This window comes from Hyperolius riggenbachi, chromosome 3, assembly GCF_040937935.1.
Source record: "Hyperolius riggenbachi isolate aHypRig1 chromosome 3, aHypRig1.pri, whole genome shotgun sequence".
Classification (NCBI taxonomy): Eukaryota; Metazoa; Chordata; class Amphibia; order Anura; family Hyperoliidae; genus Hyperolius; species Hyperolius riggenbachi.
In genome coordinates, this window is record NC_090648.1 from 53,466,185 (window position 1) to 53,490,186 (window position 24,002).

General features: G+C 43.9%; 1 protein-coding gene across 1 annotated transcript in view; it reads right to left on the reverse strand.

Moving 5' to 3' along the window:
- LOC137562609 (A.superbus venom factor 1-like) overlaps positions 1 to 24,002 on the reverse strand; it is a 554,872-nt gene that overhangs the window by 208,122 nt on the left and 322,748 nt on the right. Inside the window, exons 21-23 of the mRNA XM_068274112.1 lie at positions 22,002 to 22,208; positions 17,472 to 17,535; positions 529 to 615 (exon numbers count right to left, since the gene is read on the reverse strand). Coding sequence (XP_068130213.1) covers positions 529 to 615; positions 17,472 to 17,535; positions 22,002 to 22,208 — 358 coding nt within the window. The remainder of the gene's footprint in view (positions 1 to 528; positions 616 to 17,471; positions 17,536 to 22,001; positions 22,209 to 24,002) is intronic.

Sequence of the window (24,002 nt, forward strand, 5' to 3'; positions counted from 1 at the left end):
AGTCTCCTACATTGCGGCGGGTTGGAGATTCATATTAGCAGGCGTTCACAAGTCAGGAACTCCCTGCATTTGGACTATAAGGGCCCTTTTCCACTAGCAATCGCTAGCGTTCACGCTGAACGCTAGCGATTGCTGAATCGCAAAATGCAGGTAAGTTCCGGCGATTGCGTTCACGATTTTGCTATGCTGTAGTGTGCATAGCAAAATCGCGGCAAATATCGCTCCGCAGTGCGATCGCGCTTGAGGCAAAAACGAATCGCGGTAGTGGAAATAACCTTCCTATATTATTTGGCAAACCGTAGCGATTTCAAAAATCACCAGCGGTTTGTGATTTTGCGATTCAGCATCGCAAACGCCGCTAGTGGAAAAGGGCCCTAAGACTTTTTTTCCCTAGTTTGGGGGAGAAAAAGTATAGTAATTAGAAAAAATTTAAAAAAAAATGTTGGGGTAGCACAAAATACCTGTAAAATTATGATCACACATATACCGGTTCAACTAACTTTCTTCCTGATATAAGGTCTTACTCACCTTGGACGGTGACTATTGTCTCAATCTTTGTATTGGGGACAACGTAGTTCAGATCCAGCACTGAGATAAATTCTTCCTGGGTCCCACCTGCCAAAAGTTAATTTAATGACAGATATTATACTTGTATTTTCTGAAAGTGTCACTAAAGCGAAAAAACAACGACAACAACAACAACAAAAGACCTTATGATATAATGAATGATGTGTGTAGTACTGATAATTAATAGAACATTAGTAGCAAAGAAAAGTATTTTATTTTCAGTTATATAGCTGTTTTTCTATAACTTCTATAACTTTGCATCATTCCTCCTCTCATGCTCGCATCCAAGACTTTACACGAGCATCATCCCTTATCTGGAACTCTCTTACACAGCCTGTACGTCATGCTCCAAACCTGGACATCTTCAAACGCACTCTTAAAACACACCTTTTCAGACAAGCTTAAAACATTCTATAGCCCTTATTTACCGTATATCCTCGGCTATAAGTCGAGAAATTTAGGACTGACTCACAGTGTAAAAGTGGGGGGGTCGACTTGTACTTGAGACAGTCCTAAATTTACCAACTTATAGCTGGGGTCCGGTGCCTCTTTCTCTTAATTATGCTATTCTAAACTGCCCCCCTCTCTGGCTCTCCCTCCCTCCTGCCTCCACCTACTAATAATTATGGCCAGTTTCCCTAACAAACCTCCCCTCCCTTCCCAGCCGCTGTGGTGCCTCCCTGTCTCTGAGTGCCCGCTGCCCTCTCCCTACGGATGTCCGCCTCTCTCTCCCCGTTACGTGAAGCAGTGTAAGCCGGGCTGACATACATTACCTAATCCCCCGCTGCGCGCTGTGTCCTCTGATCTCCTCTTCGCTGATGCCGGTAAGTGTACTATAGCGTCTCTCCCGCTTCCGGTACCATGTGACTCCCGATGTCACATGGTACCGGAAGCGGGAGAGACGCTATAGTACGCTTACCAGCATCAGCGAAGAGGAGATCAGAGGACACAGCGCGCAGCGGGGGATTAGGTAATGTATGTCAGCCCGGCTTACACTGCTTCACGTAACGGGGAGAGAGAGGCGGACATCCGTAGGGAGAGGGCAGCGGGCACTCAGAGTCAGGGAGGCACCACAGCGGCTGGGAAGGGAGGGGAGGTTTGAGGGGAAACTCTGCCCTAGCAATGTATGCCTGATGTGCTGCAATGTGCACTCTGCATACAGGGCACTTGGGGTGGGGGAGAGAGAGAGGGGTCTATAGGTGGGCAAACTAAGGAATCACAAGGCACACAGAAGGGAGGACACAGCTGCAGCCATACAGGGCACAGGGGTTCAATGTTGGGCAGGTGCTGGCTGCAACTGGGGAGTTAGCTATTATCCTCTCCTAGTTTCCAAGTGCAGACATTACTTCAGGTCCCCAAGTGTAGAACCAGTAACCCTCCTAGTCCCCACCTGCAGCTATCAACTATCGTGGGCCGACTTATACTTGAAACATTGAAAAATACCAGCTTAAGCGGGTCAAATTTTGGGGTCGACTTATACACGAGGTCGACTTGTATCCGAGTATATACGGTACTTATCTGACACATTGTAATCAGAGGCAAAGGGTCACCGCCTCATCTATCCTCCACCCCCTTACCTAGTGTGTCCCCCACTACCCATTAGATTGTAATCTCACAAGGGCAGGGTCCTCCGCCTAATGTTTACTGTTTTTGTCACAATATTTGTGCTGCTTGGAACTCTGTTGTAGATTTTGTTAGTGTATCTATGTTCCCCTTGTCGTCTTATTGTGCTTTGTAAAGCACTGCGGAATATGTTGGCGCTATATAAATAAAACATAATAATAATAATTCTCTAATTTTTGCAGTTTACAAATTACACTCTGTATTTTAAATGATAGGTTTACATAGGTTGAGATAAGTGCTTCAGAAAATAGCATTGCTCTCTGACTAAATTACTACTCATACAATTCATTAAATCATAAGTTTATTCTCACTTCAGATTCCCTTTAAAGGAAATCTGAACCAAGTAAAATTATTAGTATTACATACAGTACTTACCTGGCCATCAGGAAAGCTCACCATTTTCTTCTAACAACAATTCCTTCCAGTTCAGACTATATCTAATTGGAACTAGAAGCCTTAAGTCCCTTTTCCACCAATTGCAATCAGTTGTAACTGAAAGGGCAACCGATGTACAAGGTAATGTCCATGTTTCCCTATGGATCAAGTGGTCGATATTACAATACTAGCTGGACGCCCGGCGTTGCCCAGGTATGTATTTGGCTAGTGTTGGCTCTGCCCACTTTTCCTAACCCTAACACACAATTACTTAATGACCAAGTATGTGAGCTTTTCTGAAATTTAACCCCAATCACCTAATGGCCAACTGTACCAGGTACAGGTGATTAACAGTGCAAGAATGGCAGCAATGAAATATTCCCCTTACAAATCAATAGGTGGATTTTGATTGGCTTTTATAGGCTCCACACACTTTTCTGAATATTAATCCCAGCCACCCAGTGACCAACTGTGCAAAGTTTGAGAACCCTACCATTAACAGTGTAAGAATAGCTGCAGTGTACATTTGCACAATGAAATTTGTATTTTTCTCCACCCACTTATTTCCTAACATTGTTCAGGTACCGTATATACTCGCATACAAGCCGATTTTTTGACCCCCAAAAAGGGGGTCAAAAGTTGGGGGGTCGGCTTGTATGCGAGTCTCTATTGTGGTGGTGGTGGTCCGCGGCGCCCCCCGCCCGCTCGCTTCCTCCCTCCCGCTCGCTCCCTCCCTCCGCGGCCGCCGCTGCTATTACCTCTTCAGCCGGCGGCCGCTTCCTCTACTGCGGGTGCCCCTCTCGCTCTGCTCTGCTCGCCGTGTATCACAGCAGCGCGCCCGGCGCTGCTGCTTTGACGAGGCAGGAGAGAGCGGTTCCCCTGGTAACGGCGTCGCCGTTACCAGGGGAACCGCTCTCTCCTGCCTCGTCACAGCAGCAGCGCCGGGCGCGCTGCTGTGATACACGGCGAGCAGAGCGAGAGGAGCACCCGCAGTAGAGGAAGTGGCCGCCGGCTGAAGAGGTAATAGCAGCGGCGGCCGCGGAGGGATCTGCGGGCGGACGGGGATCACTAAACTGGGCACTATACTGGCTAAACTGGGCACTATACTTGCTATACTGGACACTTTACTGACTATACTGGGCAGTTTACTAGCTATACTGGGCATTATACTGGCTAAACTGGGCACTATACTTGCTATACTGGACACTTTACTGGCTATACTGGGCAGTTTACTAGCTATACTGGGCATTATACTGGCTATACTGGGCACTATATTGGCTAAACTGGGCACTATACTTGCTATACTGGACACTTTACTGACTATACTGGGCAGTTTACTAGCTATACTGGGCATTATACTGGCTAAACTGGGCACTATACTTGCTATACTGGACACTTTACTGGCTATACTGGGCAGTTTACTAGCTATACTGGGCATTATACTGGCTAAACTGGGCACTATACTTGCTATACTGGACACTTTACTGGCTATACTGGGCAGTTTACTAGCTATACTGGGCATTATACTGGCTAAACTGGGCACTATACTTACTATACTGGACACTTTACTGGCTATACTGGGCAGTTTACTAGCTATACTGGGCATTATACTGGCTATACTGGGCACTATACTGGCTAAACTGGGCACTATACTTGCTATACTGGACACTTTACTGGCTATACTGGGCAGTTTACTAGCTATACTGGGCATTATACTGGCTATACTGGGCACTATACTGGCTATACTGGGCACTTTACTGGCTAAACTGGGCACTATACTAGCTATACTGGGCACTATACTCGCTATACTGGACACTTTACTGGCTATACTGGGCAGTTTACTAGCTATACTGGGCACTTTACTGGCTAAACTGGGCACTATACTAGCTATACTGGGCACTATGCTAGCTATACTGGGGCACTATACTAGCTATACTGGGGCACTACACTAGCTATACTGGGCACTATACTAGCTATACTGGGGCACTACCTACCCATACTGGGCACTATACTAGCTATACTGAGGCACTACCTACCCATACTGGGCACTATACTAGCTATACTGGGACACACTGGGGGGATCATGCGGCCTGCACCAATCCAGCATTTCCTACCCCCGGCTTATATGGGGGTCAATCATTTTTGTCTGTTTTTGTAGGTAAAAGTTGGGGGGTCGGCTTATATGCGTGTCGGCTTATATGCGAGTATATACGGTATGTATTTGGCTGGTGTTGGCTCCGCCTACTATTTCTAACCCTAACACACAATTACTCAATAACCAAGTTTGTGAGCTTTGCGATCTTTGGCATCAATAATTTGCATTGAAATTAAACAAATCTGATTGGCTGTTTGTGGCTCCACCCCTTTGTCTGAATTTGAACCCCAGTCACCCAATGACCAACTGACACTGTACCAGGTTTAAGGCTTGTGCCATTAACAGTGCAAGAATGGTAGCAATTACATATTCCCCTTGAAAATCAATACGTGAATTTTGATTGGCTTTTGTAGGCTCCACCCACTTCTCTGAATATTAATCCCAGTCACCCAGTAACCAATTGTGCAAAGTTTGAGAACCCTACCATTAAAAGTGTAAGAATTGCTGCAGTTTACATTTTCTCAGTGAAATTTGCATTTGTCTCCGCCTACTGATGACCCAGCATTGCCCGATTATGTATTTTGCAGGTGATGGCTGTGCCCACTTTTCCTAACCCTAACACACAATTAATCAATGATTCAATTACCAAGTTTGTGAGCTTTGCGGTCTTTAGCATCAATAACCTGCATTAAAATGAAACAAATCGTATTGGCTGTTTGTGGCTCCACCCCTTTTTATAAAATTAAACCCCAGTCACCCAATGATCAACTGTACCAGGTTTGAGGCTTGTGCCGTTAACAGTGCAAGAATGGCAGCAATTAAATATTCCCCTGAAAAATCAATAGGTAATTTTTTATTGCCTTTTGTAGGCTCCACCCACTTTTCTGAATATTAGGCATACTGGGTGACTGGGGTAGTCACCCAGTAACCAACTGTGCAAATTTAGAGAACCCTACCATTAACAGTGTAAGAATGGCTGCTGTTTACATTTTCCCAGTAAAATTTGTATTTGTCTCCGCCCACTTATGACCCGGCATTGCCCGCTTATGTATTTGGCTGGTGTTGGCTGTGCCCACTTTTCTAACCCTCACACACAATTAATCAATTACTCAATTACCAATTTTTTGAGCTTTGCAGTGTTTGGCATCAATAATTTGCATTGGAATGAAACAAATCTAATTGGCTGTTTGTGGCTCCACCCTCTTTCTGAAATTGAACCCTAGTCACCCAATGATCAACTGTACCAGGTTTGAGGCTTGTGCCATTAACAGTGCAAGAATGGCAGCTATGTAAATATTCCCCTTGAAAATCAATAGGTTAATTTTGATTGGCTTTTATAGACTCTACCCACTTTTCTGAATATTAATCCTAGTCACCCAGTAACCAACTGTGCAAAGTTTGAGAACCCTACCATTAACAGTGTAAGAATGGCTGCAGTTTACATTTTCCCAGTAAAAATTTGTATTTGTCTTCGCCCACTTATGACCTGGAGTTGCCTTTTTATGTATTTGGCTGGTGTTGGCTGTGCCTACTTTTCTAACCCTAACACACAATTAATCAAATGGCTGCAGTTTACATTTTCCAGTGAAATTTGTATTTGTCTCCGCCCCCTTTTTGGTTATGGGAATAAAAAGTATCCTATACTTTCCAGGTAATGTACTATGTGTGTGCCAAATTTCATTCAAATCCGTTCAGCCATTTTTGCGTGATCGAGTAACAAACATCCAAACATCTAAACATCCAAACATCCAAACATCCGAACTTTCCCATTGAAAAAGTAAACAGCAGCCATTCTTACACTGTTAATGGTAGGGTTTTCAAACTTTGCACAGTTGGTTACTGGGTGACTGGGATTAATATTCAGAAAAGTGGGTGGAGCCTACAAAAGGCAATAAAAAATTACCTATTGGTTTTTCAGGGGCATATTTCATTACTGCCATTCTTGCACTGTTAATGGCACAAGCCTCAAACCTGGTACAGTTGATCATTGGGTGACTGGGGTTTAACCACTTTACCCCCGCCCGTACGAATTTCTCCGTCCCTTTTTCCATCCTTTAACCACTAGGGACGGAGAAATCCGTACTTTCCGCGTTCCCGCCGCTGTCCGCGCTCCCGCTCGTAAACACGCCGCCCGCCGCTAGTAAACACGCCGCCGCCCGCTCGCCCGGAGATCAATGAACGGGAAAATCCATTCCCGTTCGTTGATCTAAGCCCCGCAATGATCCGTTGCTCTCCGATGGGCAGCGCGATCATTGTGAAAAAAAAAAAAACTCTCAGCCTCCTAGTACTCCGGAAGGACGCTCGCAGGTGGCAATAAACAAAAAGTTACTGTTGCCATCTTGTGGCCAAATAGTAAAACTACACCCTAAGCATTTTTTACATAGAAATAAATTAGTTTTACACTAAAAATTAACTCATTACCTCCCACACTCCCCATTTTATTTTTTTTGTAATTAAAAAAAAATTAAAAAATTTACAATTAAAAAAAAACATAAATAGTTACCTTAGGGACTGAACTTTTTAAATATTTATGTCAAGAGGGTATAACACTGTTACTTTATAAACTATGGGCTTGTAATTAGGGATGGACGCAAAACTGAAAAAAATGCACCTTTATTTCCAAATAAAATATTGGCGCCAAACATTGTGATAGGGACATAATTTAAATGGTTTTATAACCGGGACAAAAGGGCAAATACATTTCATGGGTTTTAATCACAGTAGCATGCATTATTTAAAAACTATAATGGCCGAAAACTGAAAAATAATTAATTTTTTTCACACATTTTTCCTATTTTCCCATTAACCTCCTTGGCGGTTCAATACCTCCGGCAAGGAGGCAGCGCAGGAGGTTTTTTTTTTTTTTTTAAATTATGTAGCGAGCCGAGGGCTCGCTACATGATAGCCGCTGACCGGCGGCATCCCCCCACCCACTCCGATCGCCTTCGGCGATCAGAGTATGAAGGAAATCCCGTTGAGAACGGGATTTCCTGCAGGGCTTCCCCGGTCGCCATGGCGACAGGGCGGGATGACGCCACGGACGTCATAGGGAATCCCGATCCGCCCCTCAACGCTGCCTGGCACTGATTGGCCAGGCAGCGCAGGGGTCTGGGGCGGGGGGAGCGGCTCGGCGCGGCGGATTGCGGCGGATCGGCAGCGAGCGGTGGTGATCGGAAGTTACAAGCAGCTAGCAAAGTGCTAGCTGCTTGTAACAAAAAAAAATTATGCAAATCGGCCCAGCGGGGCCTGAGAAATCCTCCTGCGCAGGTTACCCCGAACTGAGTTCGGGATAACCGGCAAGGAGGTTAAAACACATTTAGAATAAAATAATTCTTGGCATAATGTCCCACCTAAAGAAAGCCTAATTGGTGGCGGAAAAAACAAGATATAGTTCATTTCATTGCGATAAGTAATGATAAAGTTATAGACGAATGAATGGAAGGAGCGCTGAAAGGTGAAAATTGCTCTGGTGCTCAGGGGGTAAAACCCCTCAGTGGTGAAGTGGTTAAATTTATTAGGGGGTGGAGCCACAAACAGCCAATATGATTTGTTTCATTTAATGCAGGTTATTGATGCCAAAGACCACAAAGCTCACAAACTTGGTCATTGAGTAATTGATTAATTGTGTGTTAGGGTTAGGAAAAGTGGGCGCAGCCAGCACCTGCAAAATACATAATCGGGCAATGCCGGGTCATCAGTAGGCGGAGACAAATGCAAATTTCACTGAGAAAATGTAAACTGCAGCAATTCCTACACTTTTAATGGTAGGGTTCTCAAACTTTGCACAATTGGTCTCTGGGTGACTGGGATTAATATTCAGAGAAGTGGGTGGAGCCTACAAAAGCCAATCAAAATTCACGTATTGATTTTCAAGGGGAATATGTAATTGCTACCATTCTTGCACTGTTAATGGCACAAGCCTTAAACCTGGTACAGTTGGTCATTGGGTGACTGGGGTTCAAATGCAGACAAAGGGGTGGAGCCACAAACAGCCAATCAGATTTGTTTCATCTCAATGCAAATTATTGATGCCAAAGACCGCAAAGCTCACAAACTTGGTTATTGAGTAATTATGTGTTAGGGTTAGAAATAGTAGGCGGAGCCAAAACCAGCCAAATACATACCTGAACAATGTTAGGAAATAAGTGAGTGGAGAAAAATACAAATTTCATTGCGCAAATGTAAACTGCAGCCATTCTTACACTGTTAATGGTAGGGTTCTCAAACTTTGCACAGTTGGTCACTGGGTGACTGGGATTAATATTTAGAAAAGTGGGTGGAGCCTATAAAAGCCAATCAAAATCCACCTATTGATTTGTAAGGGGAATATTTAATTGCTGCCATTCTTGCACTGTTAATCACCTGTACCTGGTACAGTTGGCCATCTGGTGATTGGGGTTCAAATTCAGAAAAGGGGTGGAGCCACATCCAATTAGATTAATTTTATTTCATAGCAAATTATTGATGCCAAAGACCGCAAAGCTCACATACTTAGTCATTAAGTAATTGTGTGTTAGGGTTAGGAAAAGTGGGCAGAGCCAACACTAGCCAAATACATACCCGGGCAACGCCGGGCGTCCAGCTAGTGCAAAATAATGACATGCTATAACAATCCTACTAATATTATAAATGGGAAAGTCCGGATGTTTGAATGTTTGGATGTTTGTTACTCGATCACGCAAAAATGGCTTAATTGGATTTGAATGAAATTTGGCACACACATAGTACATTACCTGGAATAAAGTATAGGATACCTTTTATTCCCATAACCAAAAAGGGGGCGGAGATAAATACAAATTTCACTGGAAAATGTAAACTGCAGCCATTCTTACACTGTTAATGGTAGGGTTCTCAAACTTTGCACCGTTGGTCGCTGGGTGACTGGGATTAATATTCAGAAAACTGGGAGGAGCCTACAAAAGCCAATTAATACATAACCAGGAAACACCGGGTCATCAGTGGGCAGAGAAATAATACAAATTGTACTGGGAAAATCTAAACTGCAGCCATTCCTACACTGTTAATGTTAGAGTTCTCAAACTTTGCACAGTTTGTCACTGGGTGACTGGGATTAATACTCAGAAAACCAGGTGGAGCCTACAAAAGCCAATTAAAATTCACCTATCGATTTTTCAAGGGGGATATGTAATAGTTGCCATCCTTGCACTGTTAATGGCACTCAAACCTGGTACAGTTGGTCATTGGGTGATTGGGGTACAAATTGAGAAAGAGGGTGGATCTACAAACAGCCAATCAGATTTGTTTCATTCCAATGCTAATTAATGATGCCAAACACCGCAAAGCTCACAAACTTGGTAATTGAGTAATTGATTAATTGTGTGTTAGGGTTAGGAAAAGTGGGCACAGCCAACACCAGCCAAATACATAAGCGGGCAACACGGGGTCATGAGTGGGCCGAGACAAATACAAATTTTAATTTTACTGAGAAATTGTAAACTGCAGCCAAAATCAAAATGTACCTATTGATTTTCCAGGGGAATATTTCAGTGCTGCCATTCTTGCACTGTTAATGGCACAAGCATCAAACCTGGTACAGTTGGTCATTGGGTGACTAGGGTTTAATTTGAGAAAAGGGGGTGGAGCCACACACAGCCATGATTAATTGATTGTGTGTTAGAATTAGGAAAAGTGGGCAGAGTCAAAACCAGTCAAATACATAACCGAGCAACACTGGGTCATCAGTGGGTGGAGACAAATACAAAAATTTGCTGCCATTCTAGCACTGTTATTGGCACATGCCTCAAACCTGGTACAGTTGGTCATTGGGTGACTGGTGTTCAAATTCCAAAAAGGAGGTAGAGCCACAAACTGCCAATCAGATTTGTTTCATTTCAATGCAAATTAGTGATGCCAAAGACCACAAATTTCACAAACTAGGTGATTGAGTAATTGGGCCTGATGCAATTGTCAGACTCGCCAGTGTTAAACGCTGGTGAGTCCGATAATCAGGCGACTATAAAGTCGCCTGAGCCAATTGCATTTAGCCCTAGGCAGGGTGCTAAAAGAACTCGCTTGGGTGATATTATCGCCCACTAAGTTCTTTACACCCTATCCTATTACACTTTGCATGCCTCCGGGAAGCAATGCTTCCCGTCAAACATGAGCATTAGCTTAGACCTGCAAAAAGCAGGTCTAAACATGCTAATGCACGTCATCGCCGCTGCATCTGGGGGTCTCCTTTAATAAGGAGACCCCCAGAGCTCCCCGCCGGCCGCCGCTCTCCTCCGCAACCCCCCTCAGTGCCCCACGTAGCTACAAAGTTAATTGTAAGCAATTTTCTTACCGCCGCTTTACACCCGCCAGCCGCCGCATCTCGCCGCAAGTCCCCGCTGTGTAATTACAGTGTACGAGCTACTGTAATTACACTCGCTAATAACAGAGTCCCGGCAAAGCATCTTTGAATCAGCCGCCGGGGCTCCCCATTGATTCACAGGCTTGACCAATGAAAATGGCTCAGCCTGTGAACCAATGGGGAGCCCCGGTGGCTGATTGAATGATGCTTTGCTGGGACTGTGTTATTAGCGAGTGTAATTACAGTAACTCGTACACTGTAATTACACAGCGGGGACTTGAGGTGAGATGCGGCGGCCGGCGGGTGTAAAGCGGCGGTAAGAAAATTGCTTACAATTAACTTTGTAGCTACGTGGGGGGGGGGGGGTTACGGAGAAGAGCGGCGGCCGGCGGGGAGCTCTGGGGGTCTCCTTATTAAAGGAGACCCCCAGATGCAGCGGTAGAAGATGGCAGTGGATGTTCGGGGGAAACAGTAAAAAAGGGCGCAGGAGGCTAGTGGACAAATCGGGCGCCGCCATTCACTCCCATTATAAATATCATTTACTGGGCGCCGAACAGGAAAAAAGGGCGCCCGAGAATAATAACTTTTTTCAACGGCGCCCAAAGATTTTTAATGTTTTATAACTGCTTGTGATGATTTACGTTTCCTATTTCAATAAAACATTATTTTAAATGTTATCCCTTACTGTTTGTAAAACATTATTATTCACAAAATAAAGCGATCAGTACGTAACGTAAATTGTAATATATTTTATCCCTTACTGTTTCTAAAACATTATTCTACACACAATACAGTGATCACTAAGGAGGGTCTTAGGTTTAGGCACCACCAGGGGGGTCTTAGGTTTAGGCACCATCAGGGGAGTCTTAGGTTTAGGCACCACCAGGGGGGTCTTAGGTTTAGGCACCGCCAGGGGGGTCTTAGGTTTAGGCACCACCAGGGGGGTCTTAGGTTTAGGCACCATCAGGGGAGTCTTAGGTTTAGGCACCACCAAGGGGGTCTTAGGTTTACGCACCGCCAGGGGGGTCTTAGGTTTAGGCACCACCAGGGGGGTCTTAGGTTTAGGCACCACCAGGGGGGTCTTAGGTTTAGGCACCACCAGGGGGGTCTTAGGTGTAGGCTAGGCACCACCAGGGGGGTCTTAGGTTTAGGCACCACCAGGGGGGGTCTTAGGTTTAGGCACCACCAGGGGGGTCTTAGGTTTAGGCACCAATACGGGGGTCTAGGGGTTAGGGGTAGGTACAGGGAGGGTTACTTACTAATTTTTTTTTTTTTAAACGTTATTATACACTTCACTTTTTAAACGGAAGATTAACGTTTTCACAATTTCTGATTTCATGCACATTATTTAATGATTTATAACTTTATAAAACATTATTTTTAAATGAAATATAGTACATTATATTTTTAAACGTTATCCATGTTTATCGTTTAAAACCCCGCACCCTTTTTTCCCAGCACCCCTTTTTAACATATGCGATGTTCGGCGGGTTGTGCGCATGTGTGGGGAGCGAGGCCGTGGTGCTGATGGACAGCTCCACAGGGTAAACCTCGCTCCACATCGCCCGGTAATAGGGAGCATCGCTCAGGCTTTCGCCTGAGTAATGCTCCCTAACGATCGGCCATCGCACGAGTGAAACTGGCAATAGGATTTGCCGGTAATCCTCGTGCGATGGCAAGGTGACAAGTAGCTCGCATCTGCAAGCTACTTAGCACCTGGAATAGCATCAGGCCCATTGTGTGTTAGGGCTGGAAAAAGTGGGCAGAGACAACACCAGCCAAAGACATAACTGGGCAATGCTGGGCCATCAGCTAGTATATCATATAGGAGATACAAACAGTAATATTTGAGAAGTGAAATTTTAAGTTTATTGCATTTACAGAAAGTGTGCAATAATGGTTTAAATAAAATTAGGCAAGTGCATAAATTTGGGCACTGTTGTCATTTATTGATTCCAAACCCTTTAGAACTAATTATTGGAACTCAAATTGGCTTGGTAAGCTCAGTGACCTCTAACATATATACACAGGTGAATCCAATTATAGGAAAGAGTATTTAAGGGGGTCAATTGTAAGTTTCCCTCCTCTTTTAAATTTCTCTGAAGACTAGCAACATGGGGGTCTCAAAACAACTCCCAAATGACCTGAAGACAAAGATTGTTCACCATCATGGTTTAGGGGAAGGATACAGAAAGCTGGCTCAGATATTTCAGCTGTCTGTTTCCACAGTTAGGAACATATTGAGGAAATGGAAGAACACAGGTTCAGTTCAAGTTAAGGCTCGAAGTGGCAGACTAAGAAAAATCTCAGATAAACAGAAGCAACGAATGGTGAGAACAGTCAGAGTCAACCCACAGACCAGCACCAAAGATCTACACTGTGCATCGTTTAACCATTCTGCGCACTTTACACAAGGAGATGCTGTATGCAGAGGAAGCCTTTTCTCTGTCCGCAGCACAAACAAGCCGGCTTCATTTTGGAATAAGGTGCTGTGGACTAATGAAACTAAAATTTAGTTATTTGGGCTTAACAAGGTGTGTTATACCTAGAGGAAAAAAAAATAAAGGAATCCAAGAAAAACACCTGCTACCTAAAGTAAAATATGGTGGTGGTTCCATCATGCTGTGGGGCTGTGTGGCCAGTGCAGGGACTGGGAATCTTGTCAAAGTTGAGGGACACATTGATTCCACTCAGTATCAGCAGATTCTGGAGACCAATGTCCAGGAATTGCTTATCATACAGCATACTGTATATACAAAATATGAACAGTTCCAAGTAGCGTTTCCTTACAGTATTCCATCTCATCAAGGCCTTTATAGCCAAGCAATCATTAATCTTTTAAGCACATTCACAAAAATAATATAACAGTTTTATATGTGTTATGTAGAATAAAATCAAAAGTAGTCTCATCTGTATCAATAGCTGCCTGTGTATCTAGTAGCTGTGTAAAAACTTGTAGCAATCTTCTTAAAGAAAGTGCATAAAAAATAGCTTCTAGTAAAAACTTCTTGCTAACATCTTAACAGAACTTAATGCTGAAAAATAAATAAAGTAAATCACCAGAATATTAAGCATATTGCCCCTTCTCTGTCATCTCTTCAGCATCTAGAACCACGTATGGGAAGGTAGCTTCTGTCTCGTGTGTCTTCTCAGATTGGTAAGCTAGTGCAAACTATGAGCTTTCACCTCCTACTTTTATAGTGATAGGATGCAATATGGTTGCCTAATCTGGAAGTTCCCTAAATCCCAGGTTCTGATTGGCTGAAACGTCCGTGTGTAACTCGCTATCTTTGACATTTAAAATACCCGTAACACTTTTTTGTTTTGAATACCTTAATTATCTTAACTGTGAGAATCTACGTAGTTTGCAATGTTTATACATATTGACATTTGCTTATCAGGTCATATTTGATGCAGTAGATAAAAATGGATGTCACCAGCCATTCTGTCTGCTGGTTGACTTATGGGCCCCAGACATTTGGAGTTTCAAACATTAAACAATGTAATTCATGACACATTTATGATAATGTGTCCTTCTGCTAATTAGTTTGGAATGTGTCTGTCCTTTCCCAAACAAGAAATAGGGCATGTTGAACCAAACAATATGTGAATTACAGATAGAGTAATGTAAGGCTTATTTAAGTACACAGGGCTTCCAATATACTTATTTAAATATAAGTTTACTATATAATTCTTCTTAAAACAATGAATTATATAATTGCATAATAAAACTCAATAATATAAAATGATTTTCTATATATATTTGTATTTCTTATGAATAAATACATTTAATAATCCCCCCCCCCCCCCCCCCCGGCAGATGTCAGTATTTAATTATTTTTAAATAATTGGGAAAGACCCTTCTTTTTGTTTTATATTTTATGAGGCCTTTTCCCAAAACATAGCATACATTATCAGCTATCAATGTTCTGCTAGCTGAGACGGCCTTCAAGCAAGAAGAACATATTACCAATCTTCTAGTTTCAGAATTAAAACAATCTTATGAAAGTTTTACTGTCTCACACTATCACTGGCAGAATCCAGCATGTCATGTAATTCAAAGTAATAAATTCTATTATATGTAATTATAGAGTTTAACAATAATTCTTGCTTTCTTTAGAAGGACTGTATTGATTATTAATATTTATATGTAATAACTGAGCAAATGTATATATATATATATATATATATATATATATATATATATATATATATATATATATTTGCTCAGTTATATATATATTAGAATATTATATTATATATATATATATATATATATATATGATTGCTGCTGTAATGTGACTTTTAAACTTCTTTCTTTTCTTCACACAGTACACTTATCTACAACCTTCACATATGTCCCAGAGCAATATTTTAAACAAGTACCCAACTTTACAGTTTACGATGAAATTTTGCACAGAGCATTAAAACTTAAAACCTACACATATGACAGCTTTTCTGCATAAATAAACCATTAGAATTCTGACACTAGAGATGTTTTGTAAAGAGGAATGGTCCAAAATACCTTCAACCAAAATCCAGACTCTCATTGGAACCTACAGGAAGCGTTAGAGGCTGTAATTTCTGTAAAAGGGGATCTACTAAATATTGATTTCATTTCTTTTTTGTGGTGCCCAAATGTATGAACCTGCCTAATTGTGTTTAAACAATTATTGCACATTTGCTGTAAATGTAATAAACTTTATTTCACTTCTCAAATATCACTGTGTGAAATTTTTTATCATAACAACCAACAATTTATAAATGAAAATCATAACGATTAACAAGGTTGCCCAAACTGTCGCAACCCACTGCAACTATACAACAAATATATACAATGTCACAGCGTATTTCGCTCAGCAGTATAGCCCAAGTCAGACCTGATGGCCGGTGTGCTGTTGGGCAGAACAGGTGACCCCCTACCGGCGAGGGTGGGAACCACGCCCCCTTGTGATGTCAGGGATATGTTTAATCAACCTGAATGGATATAAAAGTGAAAGTGGTCAGACATCTGCAGCGGATCGCATTCCCGGATCGACCATGACCTCCATGCATTCACCCCCTGCTGATTTATTGTTTCATAGCAACTGACGTTCTAGGAGCCTATAAGCACAGATGTCCTGGCACCCTAGATTTCATCCTCCATGAACCCACAAACCCCCGCCAAACCGCACTGCAAGTGTGCTGGCTGTCCCAGTTGTCACCTCTCCCTTACTTCCCTTGCCTGTCATAGGTAGCTACTGGTGTCCCTTAGCATTAGGTAGCCAGAGGTACCCTCAGTATTAGGTAGTTAGAGATGCCCCCAACTGAAGGGAGATTTCATCAGGGCTATGCCAAGAGCTGGGTGAGTAAGGGTTTGTTCACACTATGAGCGTTTGTGGATTTTTTAAAGTGCTGGCGATTTTAGAAATCGCCCTAAAAGCGCTTGTGCAATGACTTCCTATGAGAGTGTTCACATATGAGCATTTCAATTGCTTTCTGATTGCATAAGTGCTGCCTGTACCATTTTCTGAGCACTTCGGCTCAATGAAAGGTATAGGGAAATCACAAAGCACTTGAAACATGCGCTTTGTATAGCGATTCCCCATTCGCTTTTAAGAATAAATACATTGGCCTTGATTCTGAAAGGTGTGCTAACCCAGTTAGCATGCCTAAAGGCTTTGGACGTGCAAACTAGGGTGTTAAGTAAAGTTTGCATGTCTAAAGCTCTTTCTGATCACGCGCAAAGTTTAGCGCAGCGCGGTGTGCACGAAACGTCGCACTGGGAGCCCCTAAAACGTTGCACCGGGTGCACCCCACTGCACCGTTTCGTGCGAACCGCGCAGCAATAAACTTTGCGCGCAAGCACATATTAGCGTGCGCAAACTACCTTTAGGCGTGCTAAGGGCCTTTTCACGGGCGTGCTAACACTTAGCACCCTTTTGTGAATCAAGCCCATTGCATTTATTCTTTTCGGGGTAAAGAGTTCACTTCCTGACTGAGGTCAGGAAGTTAAGATCTCAATCGTTCGGCAAAAGAGCTTAAAAAAGTGCTTACAAAAGTGCTTTTCTAAGCTCAAAGTGCAGAGAAAAGCGCTTTGAAAAAAGCTCAATAATTCTCTCAGCGCTTGCGATAGCGCTGGCAATTTATAACGTGAACAAAGCCTAACTTCTCATTTACTCTCTGCTCAGGACTCTGCATAGTGAAGGAGGGAGGGAGCTACTGCGGGGGGGAGGGGAGTTAGCCACCTCTCCATTATCTGGTGCCTGTAGGCACAAGCCTACAGTGCCTTATGGTAAATCTTGCCTTGGTCATACCGATTCTCTGTACACTTTGGTGGATTTGTTGTCCACTTTTTAATTTAAACGAATAAAGTTATAACTTTTAATTATTTAGCACGAAAGGGCGTGTCCAATTGGACAACACTTCGCATTTTAGTTTCCCTGTACTTCTCTATATCTTGTTTGAAAATAGATAAACTTGCCTGATAAAGCTAAATTGATACAGTTGACTACTTACTTTTGCCTTTCACCACTGGATCCAAAACTATGGTTGTTCCCTTTACCATGCGCTTTCCTTCAGGCTGTAACAGAGGGTGTAAAAGAAAAAATCATTGCATGAATTTCTAACGTGGACCAACAGATCTATGGAATGGGATGCATGAGGCCGGAAGGTCACAATATAGAACTGGATTTGAATTGCTTCATTTGCTGACAATTGAAAAAGTAGAAGAAATATTATGTATGCCAGGGTAGCATATGTCTGGTGTCTAAAGAATATAATGGGTGATAGTGGAGGGCAGTGCCGGGCTGAGGCAGAGGCAAAAGAGGCTCCAGCCTCAGGTCACAGTGTAGGAAGGGGCACACAACGCACTCACCTATCATTCCCCTATTGTGTTTGAAGCAGAGAGAAATAAGAAAAGGGGATACATGGCAGTGACTGCAAGCCAGATAATTAGAGATTAAGGTGTTGGAGGGGGTTGTGGGCCCTGTGGCGCCTCTTATGCTGGGAATACACGTTAAGTTTTTACTTTAGATAGATGGGTTCGATAGATAAATTCCAACCTGTTGGATCTGGTCGATTCTACTTTCGTTTCGATTCTCCTCATTCAAGTGAATGTAATTGATAGGAAAAGATAAGGAATCGAGAGGGGAATCGAGCAGTAAATCGAGAGTAGAATCGATCGAAAGCGAAAACGACGGCAAAAACGAACGCAAAAATGCATCGTGTATTCCCAGCATTAGTCTAATAGCAATCAGTGTGTGACAGCTGGGGTGGGAGGGATGGAGGGGCGCACTTTGGTGTCTCAGCCTTGGGTGCTGGAGGACCTAGTCCCAACTCTGGTGGAGGGTAACAAATTTGGTGGATATATTTGCTGCTGATATTATGGAATCAGAATTGACATTTGGGTGAAGCAAGATAATTGTTTTGTTTGTAAAATCACTAAGTATTACCTATATGCTGAATAAAAGAAAGGGAATGTGGTTATTAAATGTCTTAGATAATAATATGAAGGAACCTAATGTGTAAGAATGAGAATATGTTCAATTTTATGTATTATTCTTGTAAACGGGCTTTCCCCTTTAAGGCAGCTCTATGTAGTGAGAGTAGTTGATATTATGATACGGCGGAACAGCAGCCAATAGCGGCTGAGTAGTTGATGTGTGACGTCAGCTTAATGTGGCCAATAGAGATAAAGGAGATGTGGATAATGCTAGGAGCTATACACGCACGCGCAGATGGCCAGTCAGTATGCTGCATATGGCAGCCAATAGGATGAGCAGACCCTTGGTAAATATCCTGGTATGGCGTCCAATCCCCATTCTCCTGATGAGTCATGAGGGAGTGACGAAACTAGTCAGGCGGGGATTGGACATACCAGGAAGTGAGTGGTGGTGGCGGGGAATGCGGGACTACGCAAACAGCGGAACGGGCTGCATAGCACGACTTGGCAACGGGGGAGAGCCCGTGGGAAAACTCTGTGCGCAAATAACAACTGGTGGCATGTGAATGCACATATTTAATAAAGTGTAACTATTTTTAAACTGTATCATGCTATGGGAGGTTTTCATTTGAGGTGCTTGGGACATATGAAGTGAACAGTGATAAAGAAGCCGGGACTTGATGTACTGGGGTTACCTGGAATTGTGCCCTATTTGACAAGTCTGACAGTGGTCACATCATAATCGGTGAGTGTGTTTCCTGCTGGGTGTTGTGTGGTGGTGGAACACTGAGGAATAACTGCATCAGAGACTGTATGAAACCTAACTTTCGCTGTGCAATGGTGGACTCCATATATTAGTGTGTTTAAAGAATGTGCGCTGGACTTTATATGTATATACAGTATGTTTATTTAAAGTACTTGCTATACTTAGTTGAAAGTGCACCCTTCTCTTGGATTTGACTGTGATATTATTTTTAAGGATGTAACTAACCAAAGCGCTTTGAACATTGAATGATACAATGCTATTGCAGAAGCCAGTGATACAGGTGTTGCCTGCCGACTTCTGTAGTGAGTAGAGAAACAAGCTCCAGGCAATTTAGATTAGCTTAATTTCAGGCAATCTTATCTATTTTCCCAGTCCCCCCCCCACACACACACACACCCTATTGTCTTCCCCCATTACCCTTTCCTCTTTTCAGCTTTTAGTGGCTTCTTTTAACAGTATGTCCCTGCCAAACAGCATGTCTGCAGTCCTGGTGAGAGAGGTCTTCCCAGGGGCATAGCAATATCACCACTATTGGGGGATGGATCCCCTCTGATTCGAGGGATCCAGGAATGCGGTGCTGAGCTTCTGGGACCCCAGGGCTAGCTGCAAGTGGACCCCCACATCAACTTGCCTCTCTAGCAGCCGATCAGCTGATCCCAAAGACGACATGGCCATACACGTGGAGGGACTAGCAGGCAGCCCCCAGCAGCACCACCGCTGAGAACACAGCTTTCTCCGATACCATCCTGGGGCCAACCAGCAGCCTAATTGCCAGTGTCCCAGCCACAGCGGGCTCCCAGCTTCAACCACTGAATTCTGGAAGCCAGAGCCTATCACCGCTCTTCACATCTCAACACGTGGCTGCCAGAATGATGTTAGCACATGAAGCTGCGATGTCGGATGATTCCCTACACTGCCACTGCCGGACCAGAGAACCAGCTGCTTCAGCTGACACCACGTGGTCTCGACTTCTGCATCAGCCCCCACCGCCACCTCTGCTGGGGAGTGTAGTGACCACCCATGCTCACTAAGCTGCAGGACCCCCTCCGTGCAGGCTGGAGCTAAGGTGAGATGGGAAACACCCGCTACTATCAGCCATTGCCAGTTCCCTGCTGTTTTGGGGGAATCCACCGGTGGATCAGATGCAACATCTGGGCTTCCAGGCCTCCTGCCCCCTGCTGCCAGTGTCATTGCTGCTGCCCAGGTGAGCCTAACATCACCCAAGGGTGCCAGACCATCATCTTGTCCCCTCCATCCAGGATCCCAGCCCTCCACTGCTGAACTCGCTGTGGCCCTCCTGGCCCCCTGGCTGAGAGCTCCCATTCCACCTTTTTTCTGCATTGTGGGTTAGCCACCCTGGCCCTCACATGGGTCGGACAATTACACCGGCACCTTGCGCTGGATTCCTATACTGGCATTTTAAGGCCCATCTTCACTAGGACGTTGCCAGACCAGCAGCCATGGAGCCATAGCGGATCACTTACAGCTGCAAAGCCAGCCAATTCGGGACACTTACTGGTTACACTGCAATCCTAAGGGGTCTCACTTTCACTGCTCTCTCACCTTCTCTCTATGTTTCCTTCTCTCACTTTCCTCAATTCTCTCTCTTTTCCCAGTATAGACCGGGAGACATCCGATTCAAAGTATCGTTGCAGAAGCGTTTTGAGTGCCATGGACGGCAGCGGATTATTCCCCTATCACCTGATTCTTTCCCCTGGGTTTACCTTTTATGGTTCCTTTACCTATAATTTATATGCTATACTCTGCCTGAATATGCATTGTATCTACTGTACGCATCTGTATGCACTGTATGTATCCACTGTATATCTGTTACGGTACCATCATCAAACCTGTTTGTACCAAAATCAATTCCGGGTAAAGCTCACGTTGTTCTTGGCGAAATAAATGGATTCTGATTCTAAAAATAAGTTTTGTTATTTTCACGGTTTTCAGGAATTTTCATAGCAAAAGATCGTTGTTTGCATGTTTTCAATGTAAAAATATTATTTTTCTGCAATTTCACAGGAAAAAATACCATTTCCCATTTTTCGCGAAAAATTTCTCGAATCGACGAAAAAGGATTTTCGATGCGAAAATGACTTTGGCGACAATTTGCAAGCAACTTTCTTAGACCACCTTATCAGTAGGAGTCTTCCTCAGATAAGGCTCTCTAATGCTGGAAATACACGGTTCATTTATGAGGTGATTAGATGGTTCGATAGATCATTTCCGACATGTCCGATCTCCCTTTTGATCCTGTTGCCGCTCGATTTCTGATAGAAGTGAATGGAAAAAGATACGAGAGCCAGAAACAAACGGTGTATTCCCAGCACTAAAGAGACTGCAGGATACCCTAAGCAAACTCCTTTGTGCAAATAGAGGCTCCAGACATCAAATAGAGGCTCCAGAAGTCCTCATGCCACCCGCTACCCCCATCATCTCCATCCCCCTCCATTTTGGTGTAAAAGCCCACAAAAGTCATGGCCAGGTCGTGCACTACTGCGCAAGCCCTGATCCAGTGGTGTATATCCAGTCTTGTACATCCATGGCTGGGAGTGCACGCCTACTACTTAACGTCTTATGAATCACATGTGCAGAGCGATCAAGGATGTGCGTTGCCATTGCCAAGCAGCGCAGCAGTTGTGCGTAACCTGGCTAACTTGTCACACTTATGGAAGCTTTTACACCAGAACAGAGGGTGACGAAGGTGAACGGGAGGAGTGGTGGGCATGAGAACTCCTGCCCATACATGCCTGGAACCTTCATCTGTACAAAAGAGTTCAATCAGGTATCCCGAGGATCCTTAGACACAAGATGTTTGACTTTATAAAGTACTCACCACAACCCTGAGAATCTTCATCACACCATCTGAAATACCTTGACCATATGCCTTTACTTCCACCTCGTGTAATCCAAGTTCCATTGGGACAATGACAAATGGTACTGCCAGAGAAGAACGAGGCTTAACAGTAAATTTATATTGATAATTCTTCTTAGCGGTGGAGAGGCTGCAGAATTGTTTATTGTAAGTCCATTCCACTTTACCCTAAACCAAACAGGAAAACACAATGCAGGAAAATGTGACATAAAAATGCATGAATTTCTATCAGGTTGAGCTTAATGGACATGTTCCTTTCCTCAGCCTATCTAGCTATGCAACCAGGCCCAGATTTACATCACAGGAGCATCCTTTAACAAGCCGGGTTTGTAACAGGTAATCCAATACAGAAGCGTGGTCAGGTTCAGGCCGGGTCGGCAACAGATATCCAATCTAGAAAAAGCTTAGTCAAGAGACAGACACAAGTCGGCAGCAAGACAAGCTGTGAGCGCAATCTCAGCAACAAACCCAGCATAGGCAATCACGGGCACAGACTGGAGCGCTCACCAGGTTCAAATACAAGGCCTGACCAATCAGAGCTCGGTGTGTCAGCTGATCAGCTGACACGCAGGGAGACACATGTCTACTGTTTACGTAGTCGGAGCGCGCACTGAGACGCGTCCTCCACCTGCCGCCCTGCACGCATGTGAGTCAGCGGCAGGGACGGCAACAACTGTGAGTCAGCAGCAGGGCCGTCGGCGGCACCTTGCTGACTCCTTACATCCTCTAATGCTAGCACAAATGGATTAAGGGCCCTAGGCAAGATAGCAGTGTTTGCCCACCACTGATGGTCACCTGGTTTTCTAGTAAGATTTGGTAGGGGCTAGCGTCCCCTAGGCCCCTAGACTCTCTCCAGGCCCTAGGCAAATGCTTAGGTTTTCTTGGTGGATGATCAGGCCCTGAAAACTAGAGATGGCTATGACATCATTAGAGAATCAGCCAGCAGAGGTATAACTACAGGGGAGCAGCCACTGCGACCTCAAGGGGTCCAAGAGCTGAGACCCCTTGAGGTTGAGGTTTTTTTTTACCACTGAGAGAAAATGGGTAAGGCAAAAGATTTAAACAGGAACTGTAACCAAGGATTGAACTTCATCCCAATCAGAATGTAAATCAGGTTGAGAAAAGATTTTACAATGGGCAAACACTGACTAAATAATCTATAAATTAATATTATAAAAAATAAGCAATTTTATTAATTACATTATTTTCACGACAGTTCCGCATTAAGTGATTTTGAACGAGGGATGGTGCAAGAAGCACAGGTGCTAGCATCTCTGAAACTATGACTCTTTTAGGATTTTCTCACTCAAAAGCATCACGGATGTTTAGAGAGTGGCAGTTGAGAAGAAAAACTTCAAGCTGGATGGATGGTGTAATGGTTAAGGGCTCTGCCTCTGACATGGGAGACCAGGGTTCGAATCTTGGCTCTGCCTGTTCAGTGGGCCAGCACCTATTCAGTAGGAGACCTTAGGCAAGTCTCCCTAACACTGCTACTTCCTATAGAGCGCGTCCTAGTGGCTGCAGCTCTGGCGCTTTGAGTCCGCCAGGAGAAAAGCGCGTTATGAGTGTTCTGTGTTTGTTTGTTGTTTGTTTGTCAAGCGATAAGGACTATTCTGGTCGAAAAAGGCTGGTGAATGAGAGAGGTGAAAGGTGAGTAGCAGGCATAGTCCACAGCAACAGAAGGGCAACAACATGACAAATTACAGCTGAATTCAAAGCAGGTGCATCACAAAGCATATCCCAATGCACAACAAGACGGACTTTGCAAAGGATGGGCTTTAGCAGCAGGGGACCATCAAGAGTGCCTTTGGTATCACAGAAAAATAGGGAAAGACGCCTGTTGTGGAGCCCTTAGCCACCGTGCTCGATCGGTCTCAAATTGGTTTAATGATCATCAATCAGAGTTTAACCTGCTGCCATAGCCAGCTTAGTCCCTTGACCTCAATCCTATTGAGCATTTGG